Here is a 22,856-nt window from a genome sequence, read left to right as displayed (position 1 = left end):
CCCCCAGCCCGACTCCGCCCCACGTTCCCGGAAGCCCTCCTGCTAATCGTCAGTGCCGCCTGTAGTCCGGGTTCCAGGCAGATTCCGTCCTCAGCACTACTCTGGGTCGGGTCCCAGCCCAACTTCGCCGCCCTCGTCGCCATCCACCCTAGCTTCGCCGCCTAGCCCTGTTTGAAGCCCAGGTTATTTCCCACACCTCCTGCTCTCCCCCAGGCCTGGCCAGCCTGCCTAAGCGGGCTCTCCTACCTGTTGCCTTCCCAAACCCACGGTCAGCAGCATCCTTGAGGGAATGGTGCAGTATCTGGGCCTGCAAACCAAGGCCTTGAACCCAATAAAGCCTCCCCTTGCCCTGGGGCCAGTGGGGACGGCGACACCCATAGTAGGATCACCTCAGTGCTCAGAGCAGCTGGGTGGACAATACAGAATGTTTGAGTGATGGGATATGCGGCAGCATTTTCCCACACTGAGAAAGGAAAGACCTAGAACACCACAAGGAGGGATGGAGAAAGTTTTAGTGGGGCCAGAATTAAGCTGCCTACAAAATGGAGGGGGCCAAAGTCCTTGCAGAGAGAGGAAACTACAGACTGTGTACTCAAGGTGGCCCTCCAGGTCTCCCAAGACAAGGAAATTAGGGAGACTTCCAGAGGAAGGCCCTGGGAGAGCCTACCAGTGGTTGAAGCAGCTGTCTGAACCACTCCGGGCCAGCAATCTATTAACACATTTCCTCCCCATTCCCCATTATTCTCTTCTCATTAAGATGTTAGAATCTGATGCTGAGCCTAGCTTCCCTACCATTTCCCCTGAGCTAACTGCTGTGAAATTTTCAAGAAGTTGGGAGATTTAGTAATCAACACCTAATTTTGTACATGTACACATTGGGTTGCGTGCCAGAGCTCCTAACGTGAATGTCATTTCTTTCATCCATGCTGTTGCAAATGTGAGGTACTGATGACCCTTTTTTTTTTTTTTTGCCACCATCAAAAACTTTTTAGAATTAAAAAAAAATTTTTTTTTTGGAATTGTGAGGTCTGATCACTCAGGAATGGTTCTCCCTTCCTGCTCTCCCAGTTTAAAAAAATAAATAAATGGATAGATGATAGATATATATAGTGATGGATATATACATACACACACGCTCTGTACAGAAAGGGCTAGAAACCCTGAGTCTCAGAGAATTCCTTGCTGCATTAGGGAAGAGCTGAATGGCTTTGGTCAAGTCACCCAGCCTCTCTGACCTACAGTTTTCTCATCTGTAAAACAGCACAAGAGCCCACACCATCTGCCAGGCCACTCTGTGTGCATTGACTCATCTAATCAATATGGAGACAGCTGTCCCTAAGTCCACCCTCAGGTTCTGTGATACACCAGGACTCACAGCACTGAAAGCGGTTATGCTCACAGTTACAGTTTATTAACGGGAAAGGAAACGGATTAAAATCATCCACGGGAATTGAAGTATGTGGGGCAGAGTGGGGCGCTCTCCAATGACAATGTCCTCTCCCAGTGGGGTCAGGACACATTTCTTTCCTGGCATCAATATGTGACAATACACCTGGAGCATTGCCAGCCAGGGAAGCTCACCCAAGTCAGTATTCACGAGGGCTTCATTATGTAGGTATGATTGATTGCCCGAGTGGTTTATCTCAGTATCCAGGGTGACTGAGCCGCACCCTAAGTCACACGGTTAGTCTTTCTGGCATAGCCAGCCCCTACTCTAAAACTAGATGAGTTCCTATCCTAAGTGGCATTGTGGTCTAACAACAATTGAGTGTGACCCGAAGTCCCCAGGCAAAGTCACTAAATGTTACCTCCCAAAAGCTTAAGACAGAGGCCAGACTTCTTTTTGGGTAAGGTTAAATTTTTTACTACACAAACCCTAATGAGGGAAGTACAGCTATGGTCCCCAATTCACAGATGAGCTTGGAATGTTCACTGAAAAAGAAAAGCAAAAAAAGAAACAGTACAGCTGAAGCAGAATGAAGGGGAGGAAGAATGCTAAACAGGGCAAGGGGTAAGGACCCCAGTCACCGAAGGCCTTTAGACAGTGTTAGGAGTTTGTGTTTGTTTCTTTGTGCATTGTGGTCTCCCTCCAATCTGGTATCCCCATTCATAGTGGCATTATTCACAATTGCCGAAAGACGAAAGTAACTGATGAGCAGATAAACAAAATGTGGTATATACATACAATGGAATATTATTCAGCCATCAAAAGGAATGAAGTTCTGATACATACTACAGCATGGATGAACCTTAAAGACATCATGTTGAGTGAAATAAGTCAAATACAAAGGGACAAATATTGTATGATCTCACTGATACGAAAGAACTAGAATTTGCAAATTCGTAGACACAGAAAGTAGCTTGCAGGTAGGAGTGGGAAATGAACAGTTAATGCTTAATGTGTACCTTCTGTTTGGGATGAAGGAAAAATTGGAGTGATGAATGGGATGGTGGTGACAATAGCACAACATGGTGAAAATAATCATCGCCACGGAATCATATACCTGAAAGTGATTAAAATGGGAAAATTTAGGTTGTATATATTTCACCACAATAAAAACCTTTACATAAACATAGAACTGTATGTCAGAGTGAGTGAACCCTAATATCAACTGTGGACTTCAGCTACTAGCACAGTGACATTCTACTTAAAACTGAATCATGCTAGCTTGAAATGGAGCAACTCGAAGGTATTTATGATGTCTTTTTATCCCAAATAATGCAAATCTGTGTGAGTTTTTTCTTTTTCCTATGTATTTCTTTTTCTGGAGGGATGCAAATGTTCTAAGAAATGATCATGGTGATGAATACACAACTATGTGATGATATTGTGAGCCGTTGATTGTACACCATGTATAGAATGTTTGCATGTTGTTTAGCAAGAAAAATATTTAAAAAAAAGAAAAAAATTTAACCTTTGTGAAGCTGGTGGGTAGGCTGAGTGAATTTTAAACTGTGCTTGTGCTATTGCTGCACAGGGGCGCCACCTTCACCGAGGGCTGGAAGCCTGCCCGTCACCGGCATCATGTAAATAGAACTCCAAGAGGCTAAGGCAACAATTGCGCCTTTCTCTTTCCTGCCTCCCTTCAACTCTGCTTCCCTCCTTTCTTCCCTTCTTTCATCCCTTTCTTTCATCTCTTTCTTTCTGCGCTTACCATTATTAAAATGTTATCCTCCAAGCTTTCTTTATGTGGTGGTGCCAAGGCAAGTGCTGAAAATGCACCCCCAATCAGAAATAAAGGCAGAAAACTATCGCTCACCATGATACCCTATGCTCTTAATATTGAAGGAGTGTTTGTTGCAAAATACTGGAAAATTAAAAGCAGCAATAAATCAAAAATGTGCTTGCAGCAGTGGCAGACTTCGGTGGCCTAGTGAGGGGCTCATGGAGGGCTGGGAAGGCTGTCTCCCACAGGCACTCCTCAAGTTCTCCTGGTGTCCACAGAACTGGCGGGTTCTCACTCTCTCTCCCATCCCAGAATCCCAAGATGTCCTAAATGCCACCCAAACGAATGCCCCACCATTCCTGCTTTTGTTCATGGTACCAGTCTCCCGCTGGAGGCTCTCACTCAAAATTTAGGGGACACCTTGCACTCAGCAGTCCTACCCCACCCTCTACCAAGGCCATGGTGCCCTCCCATCCCCACTGCTCCCTCACCCCAAGTCCAGGTCCCTCCCACCCCCCTCAAAACCTGCCTCCACTACCCTCCTGCTCAAACGTCTTCTGCAACAAGCCCCAGACTCTCAAAGTAATGCGCACATTCTAGGCCTCCAAAGCTCCACCCAACACCTGTCTTCAACGTCATCTGCTCCACTCACCCTCTGAAGCCTTGCACCCTACTTACCAGCCCCCCAAATATGCCAGTTTTTCACGGAATCCTATGATGGCCCAGCCGGAAGGGACACCCGAGAGCCACTCGGTCCACCTCACTCCCACTTTGTGGAAGGGGAGAGCCAGGCTCTGAGACTGGCTTTCGGTGTGTCCCAGGGCAGACAGAGCAGGCAAGGAACCCGGTTCTAGTGTGATTCTATGTTCCTTTCTTCCTCAGGGCCTGGGTCAGCCAGGCAGAAGCACTTCTGAGCTCCCGTTTACATCGTTAGAGGGTGGGGGCACCTGGCTGCTAGGATCCCCCAAGGCCTGCCTGCTCAGTAGGGGGATGGGGTACTGGGAAGGGGTGAAGGCCTATTGTCTCCTCAAGGTGTCTTCCTATTTATACTGCTTCGTGGTGGGTACTGGGCGAAACTGCTAGGAGTGTGCAAAAGACAAAGTGTAAAGGATTTGAGAACCGCCCCTGCTCTGTCTTGGGGCTTTGGGAGGAAACCTCTCCTCCAGGATGGACCTGAGAGCTCAATGTCCTAGAGGAAGCAGGTGAGAGAGAAAACCAATTCCTTTCCTTCCTCAAGGCAGGCTTGGCCCACACACTGCAGTCCAGGAATCCCCACTAAAGGAGGAAGGTTTTAGGCTCTTCCTTGTTTCTCCATCACCAGGAGAGGAGCAAGGGGGTCAGGGGACAGAGAGCAGAGGGATTAAGGGTGCAGGGGTGGGGGGCTAGGAAGTGGCTTCTCAGCCACCAAGGCCATGTGAAGGGCAGTCTGAGGCCTAGGTGGGGCTGCTGTGAAGTGGTTTAAAGTAAAACAGAGAATGTTTTACTCTCAGAAGGAGGGGTGGGAAGGGAAGGGCAGTCGATGGAAAAGTCTCCTTTTTGGAAACTGTGGGCAGAGCCAAAGCTAATATAAACCGTTAAACAGACTTTGCTAACCCAACAGAGCTTTCAGAGACTATTTCTGTTCCCTCTGAGCAATGAGCTGGGACAAGATCACATGCACCCACAGGTCACAACTGCCCAGCCGGTTCCTTCCTGTGCTGGGAAGGAGGGTGGGACAGGTGCCCTGCTGAGACCTTCCTTTTCCCAGACCCCTCCGGGATTCCAAGGCAGACATGCAGCCAGGAACTGTGAGGCAGAGACGACCCTGGAGTTGGATCCTCTCTCTGCTAAGGACATCTGTGTGGCCTCAGGAGGTCACTGCTCTGAACCTCAGTTTTCCTGAATGTAGGATAGGACTTCTTGTCCTGTTTACATCCCAGGGAAGCCATGGCTGGATTACGGGTGGGAAGGGGCTTTGAAAACTGCAGGACTGGGCCAGGGGAGCTATTGTTCCTGTTATTCAGGCCTCCCAAGATGGGGCAGAGCCTGCTGAATTCCATGGACTGCAGGACCTGGAGCACTTGGCACTCAACATGGGCCCGCGCCACGCTCCCAGGCATTTGCCCACCGTCTGGAATCTGATCCCAACCCTCCCTGCACCCAGAACTTGTGTGTTGCTGGTGTGTTTTGGGAAACTCCCCTGCTGGAGGGCTGTGCCCTTTCAGATTGTGAACCTTCCATTCCAATGTTATCATTGCTTCAGATCATTGCTTCCCTGTAGCCCAGGGAACAGACTGAGACACAGAGGTTCTTCCTTTATATAAAAATCTTTAATAAAAATAGCTCTTTGCAGAACAGGTTACAAAACAAGTAGCAACCTCAAGCTCCTCCCTCCCAGACAGGAATGGGTAAAGAAGGCTGAGCAGGACATCCAGAGAACTGAGAGCACAGCATGGTCCAAATGGGACCACTCTGGCTTATGGGGAGTTGACAAGTGGGAATATGGGCTCCAGGAAAACCCAGCTTCTCATTTCTCAAGAGAAATTATACAGGTTTTTATATAAATTTACATTTTTTAATGTTGGCCACTAATTGAACCTCCCCCATTCCCAAATCACAGTCCAAGGATAAATAAAGCACTTTTAGGCAGCCAGTTAGCAACCTATTTTACACACTTCAAAATAATAAATGGATGCCTACAGTAGCAAAGTATTTGTACAAAATATCAGCACTAGACAGCCTACCAGGAAGCAACGGACAGACCCCTACCCAGGGATCAGTACATGAGGTAAGAGAAAGGTCAGAAGAGAATGAATGGTGGCAAAGGAGCAGGAAGCCTTGCAGAGCTCGCCTGCCTCTCTGCAGTCCCAAAGTGGCCGAGTGGGCAGTGGTCTTGTGGGCACATGGCCAGGGGTAAGGAAGGACTCCCACCAGATCCTCCAGACACCGCGGATCAGCCTGGCTGGGCACTAATACCCCAGGAGTCTTTTGGCTTCTTCACTCTGGGCCTGCAGGGTCTCACTTGCATACTTCTGGAGGAGTTCCATCTTTTTTCTTCGTACAAGTGCTTCCTCAATCTGTGGGTAGCAAGACGAAAGGGCTCATTTTTGGCTCCCCAGCAAAGCCCTCTGACCCCTGCCAAAAGCCTAGCTAGGGGGAGTCCCCATGAGAGGGCTTTGATTCAAACACCCAAGAAGCCCCTATCCAACCTCTCTCCTACTGGAAACATTTGAACAAAAGCATGTATTTGTCAGTTTCAACAACTGACCTTTCAGGATTCCATACCTTATCCTGAGCCATGGGTCAGCATTCAGAGCTGTCCCAGGGATCAAAAGGATGAAAAAAATGCATTCAAGAATTCTAAGGAGTCCACTTTTAGAGAAGAGTCCTTCCTGGCTCTTGGGAAGGTCACAATTCCCATCTTACCTCTTGTTGGGATGGCACTGGAACGTGAGCGATGAACTTCTGCTGTCCGTCTTCCCCTCCTTTCTCCTGGCTGCCCTCCTCATCAGACTGCAAAAAAGAAAACACCAAAGTCCATCAATGTGAGATCAGTTAAAGAAAGAAATGCTGGTAATTCTGTAAAATACACTACTTGGCAGCTGTTAAAAAGAAAAAAAGAAGGAATGAGGAAGCTCTGTAATGTTATAAAAAGATATCCAAGACACATTATTAAGTAAAAAGGTAGCAAAATACTGGGAATATCATGCTACTTTTCATGTAAGGAGAGAAAATAAGAATAGGTAACTAATAACAGTCAACTAGGGAGATGGTGGACAGGGACAGGAAAGAAGCTCTTTGCTGAATATCTTTATATACTTTTTGGCTCTTGAAACTTACAAATGTACTATCTATAAAAAGTAATAAACTTTAAAAATATATCACATATAGGAAAAAAGATTACCTTAGAGAGTCAATATAGACTATTCATAAAGCATTTTCCATTTCTGCAAGGAAAGCTGTTGGAATTTAGATTGGGGTTGTTTTTGAATTTGCAAATGGCTTATGAGTCAATACAGACTACTCATAAAGCAAGGATATAATGTGGCCTTTAATATTAAAAGAGAGAGGACTACTGAGATGTGTTGTCAGCCCCAGGGACAGATGCTTTACATCCTTTCTCGACAGCAGCCACCAGATGGAGCTGCTTTTTAAAACCCTGCAATGGAGCTCAACATGGCAGAGTGAGAAGCTTTAGGGTTCTGTCCCCAAACAGAAGTTTTGAATAACTAGCAAGAAGTAGCAGAAACATCTCTCTCAAAGATACAGAAAAGTCAAAGGACTGTAGTAACAGGGTAAGCACCAAAGCACAAAAAAGACAACTTAAACACAGTGGGAACTCATGGCGTCCTGGCTGGACTGTCCCCATCCCTCCAATGCTGAGAGCAGAACCAGCCCATGCTCTCAGTGCGGGTGCCTGGTCCCGGTTTTGGAAGGAGCCGTGTTAACCTTCTGCACATACTGGGAGCATGTATATCCGGCCCAGTCAGTCTGGTGGTGGCCTGAAGGACTGAACCAGGAAACTCATCCTGGGTTTGCAATCCCAAAACTTGTGTTGCATGTAGAAGGCAGCTCACAGAGCTCTCCTACAGAACACGTGGGAGAGCAGTTAAGTTGTGACTGCCTAGGGCAAGGAACTGCTGGCTATAGAGGACATAAAGTACAGTGCCCGAGACCACAAGGAAACTGTTTTGTACAGAAGAGAAGAAATTCATATCTGTGAAAATGGGGAAATTCCTAGGGCCATGCAGATTCCCAAGACAAGACATATGTGCAGAAAGGATCAGGAAAGTACCTATGCTTAGACCTCAAGCTAGTCTCTAAATTCATTATATGTATAAACTCTGAAGGAGAACACGTGCGCAGGTCAATCTGCAAAGATGAGAAAGGTGTCTTCCTTTTTTTTTCATAGCTCCTGGCTTTTGAGAAAATATCTGTCATACTAGTAAACTGGATACATGCTTAAGGAACAGTAACTTGGTCTAAATTCAAGCAATTACACAATAAAATATCAAACTTCCCAGTTTCAACAAAAGATTGCAAAACACATAAACATACAAAGAACTGGGAAGGGACGGCCCAAGCAATGTAGAAGACTAAAGCATTCCAACCATGAGCAAGAAGGATGAGACCTGGTATATTCCACAGAAAGACCTTTAAGAAATGGTTCTAAATATATTCAAAGAATAAACAATATGGACAAAGAACTAAAAGAAATCAGAAAAACAACAGATGAATGCAAAGAAAATATCAATAAAGATATGAAAAGTATGAAAAATAAATCAGAAATGAAAGAGGAACATTAGTACAGGCCTCACAAAAATACAAAAGGATTTTAGGATACTATGAACAATTTTTCACCAACATATTAGAAAACATAGCTGAAATAGACAAATTCCTAGAGACACTAATTCTAGAAGAAATCGATCTCAGTACACCAATAACAAGAGATTTAATCAGTAATCAAATACTTCCCCAAAAAGAAAAGCCCAGGAACAGATAACTTCACACAGGTGAATTTCACCAAATATTCCAAGAAGAATTAACATTGATACTGTTCAAAACACTGAATAAAAGTGAACATTTTTTAACTCATTCTGTGAGGCCAGTGTCACCTTAATACAAAGCCAGATAAAGGTATCACACAAATAGAAAATTACAGACCAACATCCATCATGAATATAGAAGCAAAAACTTTCAGTAAAATACTAGCAATCCATATCCAACAGAACATTAAAATAATTATACAGCAAGATCAGGTGGCATTTATCCCAGGCACACAAGGCTGGGTGTCAACATAAGAAATTCAACTAAAATAATATACCACATTAATAGAACGAAGCAAAAACACCACATGGTCATATCAATTGTTACAGAAAAGGCATTTGATGAAATCCAGCATCCTTTCTTGATAAAAAACTAAGAAAATCAGGAATAGAAGGAAACCTTTTCACATGATAAATGGCATATGTGAAAAGCCCACTACTTAATGGAGAAAGACTGAAAGCTTTCCCTCTAACATCAGGAACAAGACATGGAAACCCACTGTCACCAGTTATTCAACATGATACTGGAAGTTTCTTGCCAGAGAAATTAGGCAAAAAAGAAAAGAAAAAAAAAGAAACAAAAGGTATCCAAATTAGAAAGGAAGAAATAAAATTTTCATTATTTGAAGATAACAAGATCCTATATATAGAAAATCCTAAAAAATTCACAACAAAGCTATTAGACCTAATATATGAATTCAACAAAGTGGCAGGGTACAAGATCAATGTGAAAAATCAGTGTTGCTTCTATATACTAGTAATGGACAACCTAAAGAGGACATTAAAAAAAAATTTATTTTACATAAACATCTAAAAAATCATATCCATTACTAAAATTTTACAATCAATCCAAATGAGTTCACTTATATGAAATATCTAGAATAAGCAGATCCATAAAGAAGAAAGTTAGGGGGCTGAGGAAATGGGGAGTTATTGCTTTATAGGTACAGAATTTCTGTTTGGGGTGATGAAAAAGGTTGGGTGATGGATGGTGGTGGTGGCAGGATGATACTGTGAACATAATTAATAGCACTGAATTACATATCTGAATGTGGTTAAAAGGAGAGATTTTATATTCTATATAGGTCACTAGAATAAAAAATTTTTTAAAAGGGTAGGACAACAAACTGAACCCTACTGTAAACAATGGGCTATAGTTAATAGCACAATTAACTAAATATTCTTTCATGACTTATAACAAGTGTACCACACTAATGCAAGGTGTTATACAGTGTTATACAGAAATTCCGTATTTTATGCATGACTTTTCTGTAAACCTACAACTTTTCTAAAAAGAAAAAATCATATATCTAGAAATAAATTTAACCAAGTATATAAAGGACTTGTATATGGAAAATTATAAAACATTGCTGAAAGAAATCAAACATTGAAATAAATGGAAGGACATTCTATGCTCATGGATTGGAAGACTGAATATTGTTAAGATAGCAATTCTACCCAAAGCCATTTACAAATTCAAAAACAACCCCAATCTAAATTCCAACAGCTTTCCTTGCAGAAATGGAAAAGCCAATCATCAAAATTATATAGACAAAAAAAACAAACAAACAAAAATTATATAGACAAGTAAGGGGCCCTGATGGCCCACACCATCTTGCAAAGAAGAATAAAGTTGGAGTACTCACATGTCTTGATCTTAAAACATATTACAAAGCTACAGTAATTAAAACAGCATGGTATAGGCACAAGGATATACATATAGATCAACGGAATTGAATTGAGAGTTCAGAAATAAACCCTCACATCTATGGCTAACTGATTCTTGACAAGACTGCTAAGTCCACTCAATTAGGAAAGAACAGTTCTTCAATAAATGTTGCTGCAAAAACTGGGTATCTATATTCAAAAAATGAAGGAGGACCCCTTCCTCACACCATATACAATAATTAACTCAAAATGGATCAAAGGACCAAAACTTTATAAAATTCCTTGAACACTGAGAAATATCTTCAGAACCTTGTATTAGACAATGGTTTTTTAGACTTCACCAAAAACATGAGTAACAGAAGAAAAAATTGATAAATGGGATTTCATCAAAGTGATCAGACTTCGAATAGAGTTATGAATGAAGCTGATATCAATAGGACTAAGGTATATCAGAATACATGGTAAAGACTAGTATCGTCCATATCTTAAAACTTCAACTTCTGTGAGAGACTAAAGGGAGAGATGTTTATTGGGTGCAAAGTTTATATTTTGGGTAGTGTATTTATTAATTTAATTTGAATGGTCAGTATAGTTTAGTTGAACACCATAAGTACATGAAATCTTGAATAGGGCCATGAGATTTTGTTGGCCTGTCCAGGTTAGTGTAATGCCCGATAAATCCCAGAGTAATTTGGACAGTGAATAAAGAAATATTTGCAAAGTCCCGTTGGGGGACTGGGAAGAAAGGAGGAAACATTCAGCTTCCTCATTTAGAGAATTTCTGATATTCTCACAAGCAGTGGGGACAACCAAATCAATAGGCCAAGTCCTTGATCCTGCAGTTCATCCCTATGAAACTTATTCCTGCAAAGGATAGACTAAGCTTACTTAAAATTAGGCCTAAGAGTTATCCCCAAAGAACCTCTTTTGTTGCTCAGATCTGGCCTCTCTCTCTAAGCCAATTCAGCAGGTGAACTCACTACTTTGTGGGCTCTGACTCCCAGGGGTGTAAATCTCCCTAGCAACAGGGGGTAGGAATCCCAGGATGAGCCAGGACCTGGCATCAAGGGATTGAGAAAGGCTTCTTGACCAAAAAGGGGAGAGAAAAATGAGATAAAATAAAATTTCAGTGGCTGAGAGATTTCAGAGTCGACAGGTTAACCTGGAGGTTATTTTATGATTTATTTTTTTTTTATTATTATTATATATTTTTTTCACATGGGTAGGCACCGGGAATCGAACCCGGGTCCTCTGGTATGGCAGGCAAGCATTCTTGCCTGCTGAGCCACTGTGGCCCGCCCCCTGGAGGTTATTTTTATGCATTATATAGATATCTCTTTTTAGTTTATAGTGTATTGGAGTAGCTGGAGGGAAGTACTTGAAACTATTGAGTCGTATTCCAGTAGCCTTGATTCTCAAACACATTGTATAAATATATAATGTTTATAATATAAGTGAAAACCTTGTGTCTGATGCTCCTTTTATCCAGGGTATGGACAGATGAGTAAAAAAACATCGATAAAAATAAATAAATAATAGGGGACATAATGGGTAAAATAAATTAGGTAGATGGAAATACTAGTGGTCAATGAGAGGGAGAGGTATAGGGTATGGTATGTATGAGTTTTTCATTTCTTTTTCTAGAGTGATAGAAATGTTCTAAAAAACGATCATGTTGATGAATTCACAATTATGTGATGATATGAGCCACTGATATCAATAGTACACCATGTAATGGAATGTATGTATGTGAAAATGTGTCTATATATATATATATATATATATATATATTTTTTTTTTTTTGCATGGGCAGGCACTGGGAATCAAACCCAGGTCTCTGGCATGGCAGGCGAGAACTCTGTCTGCTGAGACACTGTGGCCTGCCCCAAAATATATTTTTTTAAATGGGTCTTCATCAAAATTAAAAATCTCTGTTCATCAAAGGACTTCATCATAAAACTGAAAAGACAACCTACAGAATGAGAGAAAATATTTTAAAAACCACATATCTGTGAAGAGTTTAATATCCAGAATACATTTTTAAAAATCCTACGACTCTACAATAAAATGACAAACTACCTAATTAAAAAATAGGAAAAAGACTTGAAGAAATATTTTGCCCCAGACGATATACAAATGGCCAATAAGCACAGGAAAAGATATTCAACATCATATGTTATTAGGGAAACATAAATTAAAAACACAATATGTCATTTACACCCATTAGAATGGCTGCTATTAAAAAAGGAAGACAAGAAGTACTGGAGAGGATGTTAGGAACAGCCTTCATTCTTCATTAGTGGGAATGTAAAATGGTATATCTGCTATGGAAGACAGTTGGCAGAGTCTCAGAAAGTTAAGTATAGAATTACCATATGACCCAGCAATCCCACTACTAGGTATATGCCCAAAAGAACTGAAAGCAGGGTCTCCAACAGATATCTGAATACCACTGTTCATAGCAGCATTATTCACAATCGCAAAAAGATGGAAACAACCCAAGTGTTCATCAACCAATGAATGAATAAACACAATATGGTATAATATACAAGGGAATATTATTCAGGTGTAAAAGGAATGAAGTTCTGATCCATGCTACAATATGGATAAATCTTAAAGACATCATGTTAAGATAAATAAGCCAACACAAAAGGACAATATTGATCTTACTAACATGAAATAATTAGATCTCACTAACATGAAATAATTAGAATACGTAAATTCACAGAGATAGAAACTAGAATACAGGTTACTGGGTTGCTGGGGTGAGGGCAGAGAATGGGGCGTTAATGCTTAATTGGTATAATTTCTGTTTGGGATGATGGAAAATTTTGTTAAAGGATGGTGGTAATGCTAGCACAACATTGGAAATGTAATTTACACCACTGAATTATAATTTGAAAGTAGTTAAAATGGGAAATTTTAGGTTGTATATATGTTACTAGAATAAAATTTTTTTAAAACCATAGAACTATACAACAAAAACAGTGACCCTAATGTAAAGTACAGTATAAAGTTAACAGTGTAAGTGTAATAATATTGTTTCATCAATTATAACAAAAAACCACACTAATGCTAAGTGTTAATAGGGAAAACCACATGTGTAAGGAGGGAGTATGTGCAAGCTTCGTACTTTATCCATGATTTTTTCTGTAAATCTACAACTTCTCTCTCTTAAAAAAAAAGTATTATTGGGACATATGAAAAAACTGGATTAGGCTGTAAGCTTGATATTAATCTTAAATTTCTTGAATCTGTTTGCTGCACTTCTGGAAAACTGTTTGGCTGTATTTAATAAAACTAAATATGTACCTATCCCCATGATTTGGTATTTCTACTCTTCAGTGTACGCATCAGAAATGACTGCCTCTGTCCTCCAAAGATGCATACAAGATGTATACAAACGACATCCACAGCAATATTTGTCAAAGCCCCATGCTGGACACAAAACAAATACTGTGAACATCAAGCACAAAAGAGTATGCATTACTCTGTTTATATGAGAAGTTCAGAAACAAGTAAAAGTAATTGGTTATTAGAGGTCAGGAGAGCAACACCAGGGCAGGAGGGGAACTTCTAGGGTGCTGGTCATGGTTCTTCATTTGGCACTTTCTCTGTGGATATGTTCACTCTGTGGAAATGCACTGAAATGCATGCTTATGACTCGTGTACTTTTCTTTATTGGGAATACTACTCAGCAATAAATAAGGAACACATTATCGATGCCTGGCAATTTAGACAGACCTATAGGGCATTATGCTGAGTATCAAGACCATTCTATTATTACAAAATTTTCAAAATGACAAAATTATAGAAATGGACAGCAGACTAGTGGTTGCCAGGGGTCAAGAATGGTGCAGGGAGGGAGGTAGCTGTGACTATAATGGGGTAGCATGAAGGAGAATTTGTAGTGATGTTCTCTGTCTGGACTGCAGCGATAGCTACACCAATCTGCACATGTGATGAAATGGCTTAGACCTGTATACACTCATAGTACCAATGTCAATTTTCTAGTTTTGATACTGTGCTGCAGCTATGTAGATGTAACTACTCGGAGAAAATGGGTGAAAGGGATGTGGGACCTCGGTCTTTGCAACTTCCTGTAAATGTATAATTTTTTCAAAATAAAAAGTTGCCTCTTCACACACCAAGCACCTGCCGTCTGTGTTCCAACCACTCTGGCCTGCTTTTTGCCCTTCACACTTACCACAGTATCTTTTGGCACACATAGCCTTTGCACTTGCCATTCCCTCTGCCTAGAACACTCTCCCTCTCTTTTGTACTTAATCAACTCCCCCTCATCTTTCAAATCTCAGCTGAAAGGTCCCTTCCCTGGGGGGAGAACCTTTGCAGGTACTCCCAGACCATGTAGCTCTCTTCCCCCCAATACAAACAAACAAATAACCTGCCAAGCAAAATTCAACAAATAGTACTGCAATAATGGGATACTCACATGGAAAAAGAATGAGATGTGAACCTGACATACAGCATACGAAATAAAAAACAAAACCCTCATACAGCCTCAAATGTTTTTGTGACCCCAATTCCACTATCTCAGAAGAGTCCATCTCTAACAAGTAAAGAAACAACCTCTGGTGTAAGGTAGAGTTACAACTCTAATAAGTAAAGAAATAACCTCTGGTGTTAGGCAGAGTCACAACGTATTTCCACAGCCATTCTTCTCTGAAACCTTCCCTATAATCCTGAAAGGTGATTTTCATATTCATCTTCCAGGAGAGGAAGCAGAGGACTAGGCTGGAAGTAAGGGCAGAGCTGGGCTTTGAACCCCGATCCGTCATTTACCAAACACGCTTCTTTCCTACCATTCTACCCTGAAACCAGAACTTAGCTCATCGCAAAGGATGGTGAACCCCAGAGGAGACGCCTCATTTCCAGCCCCAGTACCTCCTCCTCGTTGACAGCATATATGTTGATCTCTTCTTCCTCTTCCTCCTCTTCTTCTTTTTCTCCTCTTGCCAGCCGGGCCTCTCTTTCAACTTTCCATTTCTCCACTAATTCGGCTCTGACTAAAGACAAGAGAAAGCAGATGTTATTTATTCCAGTTTCTAAATAAGCCCTAAACACTAGGCAGGGGAAAGCCAAGAGATCTCCCCTAGAAAAGGACCCATTAATTCTGCCCTGGTGGTGCGAAATGGATGTGAGGGGTGGTCAGGTCTTATCACAGCTCCAACTTTAATTTTCTACAAGGCAGACTTAAAATTTAAATGTTTATTTTTGTTTATTTGTGGGTTTTGGTTGTTTTTATAATTTATATTATAACATCTATATAACATAAAATCCCCATTTTAACCACTTTCGAGTATACAATTCAGTGTTACCCTCCCCACAGTTCCTGGTACTCTTCAAGTCTAATTTCTGTCTCTATGAATTTCCTTATTCTAGATATTTCATGTAAGTGAAATCATACAATAGTTGCTTTTTTGTCTGCCTTATTTCACTTAGCATAGTGTCTTCAACATCCATGCAGCAGCAGGCACCAGAACCTAATTCCTTTTTACAGCTAATTAAAATTCTATTGTATAAATAGACCACATTTTGTATATTCACTCATTGGCTGAGGGACATACAGGTTGCTTTCACTTGTGACTCCTGTGAATCATACTACTGTGAACATTGGTGTAAAAGTACCTGCTTGGGTCCCTTACCAGCCCCCTAAGGAATGTCCTCAGATCTTTTCCAGTTCAATAACCTGAGTGGGTTCTGGACACACTCACTGGAAAGTGAAGGAAGCAGAGATAGAGTGAACTGGACAATCTGATTCCCAGTCCTAGCTGCTTGTGTAAGATGGGGAGTCACAATCACATATTCCTCACAGGGCTGTCATGAGGCTTCCAAAGAATGCCCGTAAAATGCCCAGCACAGTGTCCCGGCCTTGAGAAAGTGCTCAGAAAGTGCTGCCCATTGCTGCTCTGGGGGTGACCCTGGAGTTGTGTTTAAAGCAGATATACATGCTGCTAAACTAGCACCACCACATGACTTCAAGAGAGGTCAGCCTGGGAATGAATCTAAATGCTATTTATTCCAGTCTCTAAATAAGCACTAAACACTAGGCAGATCAGATGTGGCTCTGGGTGGCTTCCCCACACCTGCCACTCAGGCCCATGATAGCCCTGACTGTCTCAAACCCTGCCTCACAGTGTGGGAGGGAGGTAATAACTTCACGCATTCTGAAGACCACTGACAACAAAGAAAACTCCCTTCTGGCCCAAAGTACTGTTGTTGTTGTTTTTTGGCATGTGCAGGCACCAGGTATCAAACCCAGGTCTCCAGCATGATAGGCAGGAATTCTGCCACTGAGCCATCGTCACACCACCCCAAAGCACTACTTTAAAACTCTTTTCAAAGGAGCAAATTCGAAATCAGATTTGTAAGGAAATGCAATGCCCATTGACCTACGTTTCTTTTCATACTCTTGTTCCAAAGGTACAATAACACCGTCATCTTCATCAAGGTAACCGTAGTACTCAAAATCAATTGCCTTCATGAGCTCAGCCCGTGTCTTTCGTGGAGGGGGAAGAGCTAAGAGAAATAGCATCAACTTAGCTAAATTTCCCAAGTCACATTCACACTAAAGCCTTCTCCCTGTTCAATGTTATGCAGTCATATGGTATATTCATGAAGATACACTGAAATAGGCACTTAAATACTACTAATGGGATTATAGAGTGATACCACCCTTTTTTAAATTAGTGCTTAAATTTTTGACCTAATTAGAAAACAAAACAAACAATAAAACAAAACAAAACACAACCAGCAAAAGCTTTGTGGATAAAGGATGTACACCACAGCATTATTTATAAAAGTTAAAATTTAGGAATAATCTAGGGTTGTAAACTGCAGGATGAACATGGATGGGATATTCTATAGCCCCTATAGAGCTGTTTCACAAAGTATTTCAACAACATGGGAAATGCTATGATGTTCAATGAAAAAAAAATTATGGGAAAACATAAATATATAGCTAAGACAAAAAACCCAAACAGACAAAAAAGACAAATGAGAAACAGTTGAAGAAAATATTTTTAGACTACCCAGAATAAAGGTTGCCGATGAAGAAGGGATGGTTATGTAATGTATGGTTAATCTATACCATGATACTCTTTTAACTCTATATCCACTAAGACAGTTGTAAGCAAAATATGGAAGGATATCAATGGAACACTGTTCCTAGTTTCTTTTTTTCTTCACAACAAGACATCCAACCCAACAGGTATGGGACAGTCGCTGTTTGAGGGCAGGCCCTCATTCATTCCCACTCTGGTGGTTAAAAGCATCTTTATCCACCTTTCTGCCCCTCTCAGTCCATGTCCTTTGAGTGGTGAGACCATGTTGGCCAGACCCAGGGCCTGGCACATGGCCACAGGGACTGGCTGAAGGATGGACCTGTAAGTCAATCAGAGCCAAGCAGATTCAGTTCTGGGAATTTTGTTTGAATGACTTTGGGGGGGAAAAAATCTGTTGTGAGAGGGTGTAAGATGAAAGCCAATGATACACAACTTGGCATCAAAAGCAGAGAGCCAGGCAGAGAAATCTCACATGGTGGACACTAAAACTAGAACCCAGAAAGAGCATGACCTGGACTCCTGAAGCCAAACTTAAGTAACGGATAAGCCTGTAAATGCACGGAAAAAGGCCTGGAGGCACCAGACAGAATATGATGGTAGCCTCTAGCAGGGAAACTGGGCCTGGAGGATCCAGAGGACTTTAGCTCTGTCTGCATGATCTGAATTATATTAAGAAAGACTGACATATATTTTCTTATTAAAAGAAAAATCTGAGTAGAATAAAATAAAGAGCACCATACACAGCATAATCTCAATCTACGAGCTCCCCTCACAATCCTTAAAAACTGGAGGGAAGTATGCCACATGTTAACAATCATCATCAAGTTGTGAAAATACGGGTGATTTATTTTTCTGATTTGCTGTATTTTACAACCTTTCTGTAATGAAAATGTATTGCTTTCATAATTAATGGTATGATATTTAAATTTTGAGTCACTTTTAAATAATGGTAATGAAGTATTAAAAAAACAGTTTTTGCAGAATGAATTTTAAAAGAAGCAGGATTTAGTAAAAATAGAACCATACTTTTTAAAAAACAGGAAAACCGATAGGAAGGAAATATATTAAAATGAGAACAGTGGTGATAATACTGGCATCATTCGCTGCTTTTCATTTTTTTCTTTAAAGTGTTTAAACTATTTTCCTAAATAGTAAATCAAAATACACTAAAACTCTAGACCAGTGGTTTCAGATTGTATTTTTGAAAGCCTCAAGGTTGAAACGAAGTTCCCAAGAGCCACTGTAGAAACTAGAAGGGTAAAAAAGGGAGGACAGGTGAAGGTTCCTAATTTTGATTCACACAGGATGGCTCCCTGTGATCCATTTTTGCATACTGGCATCTTGCCCAGGATTTTTTTTTTCATTGACCTCCTTGAATTAATTTTTTTAATTGTATAACATATATACAAAGCAAAGAAATAAAAAAGTAGTTTTCAAAGCACTGTTCAACAAGTGGTTACAGGACAGATCCCAGACCTTGTCATGGGTTACCATATGATCCTCTCAGATTTTTCCTTCTAGCTGCTCCAGAACACTGGAGGCTAGAAGGAAAATATATTTTTTTATGTTCACAATTGACTTTTTTTCTTCTTTTGTGAAAAATAACATATATACAAAAAAGCAATAAATTTCAAAGCACAGCACAATTAGCTGCAGAGCAGATTTCAGAGTTTGGTATGGGTTACAATTTCACAATTTTAGGAAGTATAATGATTCAGTAGTCATACTCATTTGTTAAACCCTACCTTCTCTATATAACTCCACCATCACCTTTGATCTTTCTATCCCACTCTTTAGGGGTATTTGGGCTATGACCATTCTAACTTTTTCATGTTGGAAGGGGCTGTCAATGATATGGGGTAGGGAGATAGAACTATCTGATGTTCTGGAGAGGCTAGGTCCTCTAGGTTTCAGGACTTATATGGTCTAGGGACCCATCTGGAGGTTGTAGGTTTCTGGAAAGTTACACTAGTGCATGGAACCTTTGTAGAATCTTATATATTGCCCTAGGTGTTCTTTAGGATTGGCTGGAATGGTTTTGGTTGGGGGTTGGCAAATAATGGTAGGTAGCAATGTCTAACTGAAGCCTGCATAAGAGTGACCTCCAGGGTAGTCTATTTGAACTCTCGCAGCCACTGATGCCTTATTTGTTACACTTCTTTGCCCAGGATTTTATTTGAACCTGATTTAATGAACTTTAGAGCCTGTCCCTTGTATCCCCATAGTTTTGAGAAACTTCAAATAAGGAAATTCCTTACCCAGATTGACAGATTGGTGTCTGCAAAGAGCATGAAATTTGGCTCCAGGCAATTGTGCATTCACTTTCCACGCCCAACTATGTGGCTCCAGGTCTGTGAATTCAAATCCTGGGGCTTGAGGCTTCTCATGTAAAAACTGAGAAGAATAATTCCTGCACTACAGGGTTGTAGGACAGCTAGTAAATTATACTGGAAAAGCATTTAGCGTATAGCATAGTTATTCATTACCAATAATTACAGGTTAAATCTTCACAAGCATTAGTTACTTACGTTCTTTTTCAAATAGTTCTCTAACACCAGGCAAATCTTTTGCTGCTCCAAAGTATTTGTAACCTCGGTTTCCTGGGACTTCTTTCCCTTCATGATCCAGCATTTTAGGGCCAACTTTCTTATTGTGAGGGAAAGAAAAGAAAATAGGTCTGATCCTTAAACTCACAAGTTTCACATATGTAAAGCTATTTTAAGATAATAATGTTAAACCTGGAAAATATTTATGTACAAAGAACAATTTTACACATCCTTTTTTTTGGCATGGGCAGGCTCTAGGAATTGAACCTAAGTCTCCTGAATGTCAGACGAGAATTCTACCACTGAGCTACTCTTGTACCGTACACATTCTTTTTTTTGCATGGGCAGGCACCAGGAACCGAACCTGGGTCTCCGGCATGGCCTACCCCACACACATTCTTTCATCCTTTAAAAATTCACCTAAATCTCTAACAGCAGGGGGATGATTTAAGTAAATTATACTTATATTTATTTTAAAGTTTTCCGAACTTTAAAAATGATGGCTCTTAAGAAACTCTTATATTGACTTAGAAAAATTATTATGATATGATGTTATGTGACAAAAGCCAAAAAGAAAAGAAAATGCAAACAACCTAAATGAGAATCAGTATAAAACAAATCAAATACACCCAGAAAATTGAGTTCTATCCATTAAAAATTAGGATGTCAACCACTAAATGTAATCTGTAAGCCCAGACTGGGTCCTGTACTAGAAGGGGTAAAACTCTCATGTGGACGTAGATTAGTTGAAATTATTATATCAAAGTTAAATTTCTTACATTTGATAATTCTATCATGGTTACATTAGAGAACATTCCTATCCTTAGGAAATACACACAGAAGTATTTCAGGGTAAAACAGCTGGATGAATATTCAACCTACCTTCAAACGGTTCAGGAAATTAAACTGGTTAAAACTGGTGAATCTCTCTGTACAGGGTGTGTGGGAATTCTCTGTATTATTTTTGTGACTTTTTGTGAGTTTGAAAAGTTTTTTTAAAATGATGACAAGAATGATTACTGACATGAAATATATTCCTGATATACTAAGAGAACAGAGTATGTAGTTAGAATACGAACTGATTTCCATAAACACAAGCATATATATATATACACACAGAGAGAAAATTCTGTATTTCTATAAAGAAAATTATCTATAAAGATAATTAGAAAACGTTAACAGTGGTTTTTGCAGGGTATGGTAATATATATTTTGTAATTTTTATGTTTTTTATACATTTTTCTTGTTTGTAAAAAGTACATCCTATTTATGTAATTAAAGTTACCATTTTGAGAAAAAAGAAAAAACCTGGAACCAAAACTTTACGTGCAGTGAGAATGATCTCAGTGATGAAAAAAGCATCCAGAGAAAAACAATGGGAGGAAATATCCTAGTGGTTGCATCTAGGTAATGGAATTATGACTAAAACCTGTTCTATAAAGTTTTCTGAACTCCAAAAATTTTCTACACCAACAGATAACTTTTATATTGAGGAAATGAAAAAAATCTTAGGCATTAAAAAAGTCTAGAAGGAAATACACAAAAACATTATAAAGTACTAAATCTGGGTGGTAGAACTTCAGCATATTTTACATATTAGATTTGTTAATCCTGAGACAGGTCACTTGTCTAGGAAGGTTAATAAAATTCTGCATTACTTTAAATAGTCTGACAGGAACAATAAAACCTCCTTCATAGAACTGCTGGAGAGGTTCTGTGAGACAATGATTATAAGAAAGTTCCCAGTACAGTTCCTAGAACAGAATATGTTCTCAAGAAACATGAGTGCCTTTCTTTCTGCAATGGGAAAAATAAGTAATTCATTTTTATGCCAGGTACTAAAGTGAGACTTGGGGGTTGTGTGAGACTGCTTTTTTTCTTTGCTTTTGTAAAATATTTTTACTAATTTTTAAATTAAAAAAATATATATGACAAGAAAGAAACAAACATTCTTAACATATGATCATTCCGTTCTACATATATAAATTGTAATTCACAACATCATCACATAGTTGCACATTCATCATCATGATCATTTTTTAGAACATTTGCATCAATTCAGAAAATTGTGTGAGACTTTGATAAAGATGAAAAGACCACCGCATAGAAAAACAGCATGTATTTCTTATATAACATATTACAGCCCACTGATTGGAGGCCACTGGTTCAAATTATCTGAGATAGGTCTCCTCACAAATGAGTCAACGGCGAAATTCTGGAACAATGTTTCTCAAAGCCAAGTCACATTAGTGGGTCATGAAATCAACTAAATGTAGCACAACCATCATTAAAAAAAAATCAACATAGAACAGAAGAGAAGAATCAAAGCACATCATGATAACATTTTTTCAGCAATTTTTTAATGTGTACTGGGTTGTGATATAAGGTGTGCCTGGGTGTGTGTTTGTGTTTAAAAAGGGTGAAGATCCAATAAGTTTGAAAGCCACTGTTGTCGATTATTACATTTATAAAAGTCCAAAGAAGGGAAGGAATTCAGTATGCTTGAGGCTCTGTCAGGTGAAGAAGCCAACAAACAGCCATACCCAACTCTGGACTCAGAGCGGTTATGTGGGGAGGCCATGACCATTTTAGAGAAAAGGAAACTGAGACACAGAGACTAAGTTAAAACTTATTCAAGAGCATCAGGCTGTTAAACTCATATGCCCTATCTACCTGAGCTCTGGGCTGTGAACTTTTTACATGTTACCCTATCCACCCTTTTCTGAGGCACTTTTCAAGCCTTCTTTCATTTCTTGAGTACCTACCCTGTGGCAGATATGGGCTGAGGGCTACAGGGAATTCAAAGACAGAAGTATCCTGGTCTACCAAAAAGCTCGCCAGATTACACACCAAAAACACTAGGGC

The 22,856-nt window shown here is 40.1% G+C and overlaps 1 protein-coding gene across 2 annotated transcripts in view; it reads right to left on the bottom strand.

Annotated features, from left to right (window-relative positions):
- Positions 1 to 5,454: 5,454 nt before the first annotated feature.
- Positions 5,455 to 22,856, bottom strand: part of ISY1 (ISY1 spliceosome associated protein) — a 38,920-nt gene continuing 21,518 nt past the window's right edge. The window contains exons 7-11 of one of the 2 annotated variants that reach the window (XM_077116369.1): positions 19,974 to 20,091; positions 16,778 to 16,900; positions 15,266 to 15,387; positions 6,573 to 6,659; positions 5,455 to 6,223 (exon numbers count right to left, since the gene is read on the bottom strand). In XM_077116369.1, the coding sequence (XP_076972484.1) occupies positions 6,116 to 6,223; positions 6,573 to 6,659; positions 15,266 to 15,387; positions 16,778 to 16,900; positions 19,974 to 20,091 (558 nt within the window). In that variant the 3' untranslated portion in view covers positions 5,455 to 6,115. The remainder of the gene's footprint in view (positions 6,224 to 6,572; positions 6,660 to 15,265; positions 15,388 to 16,777; positions 16,901 to 19,973; positions 20,092 to 22,856) is intronic. The other variant, XM_077116370.1, reaches the window with a different exon arrangement.

The sequence above is a fragment of the Tamandua tetradactyla genome, chromosome 9 (assembly GCF_023851605.1).
Source record: "Tamandua tetradactyla isolate mTamTet1 chromosome 9, mTamTet1.pri, whole genome shotgun sequence".
NCBI lineage: Eukaryota > Metazoa > Chordata > Mammalia > Pilosa > Myrmecophagidae > Tamandua > Tamandua tetradactyla.
Note: the sequence above shows the minus strand (reverse complement) of the source record. Positions and strands in the feature narration are given on the sequence as shown.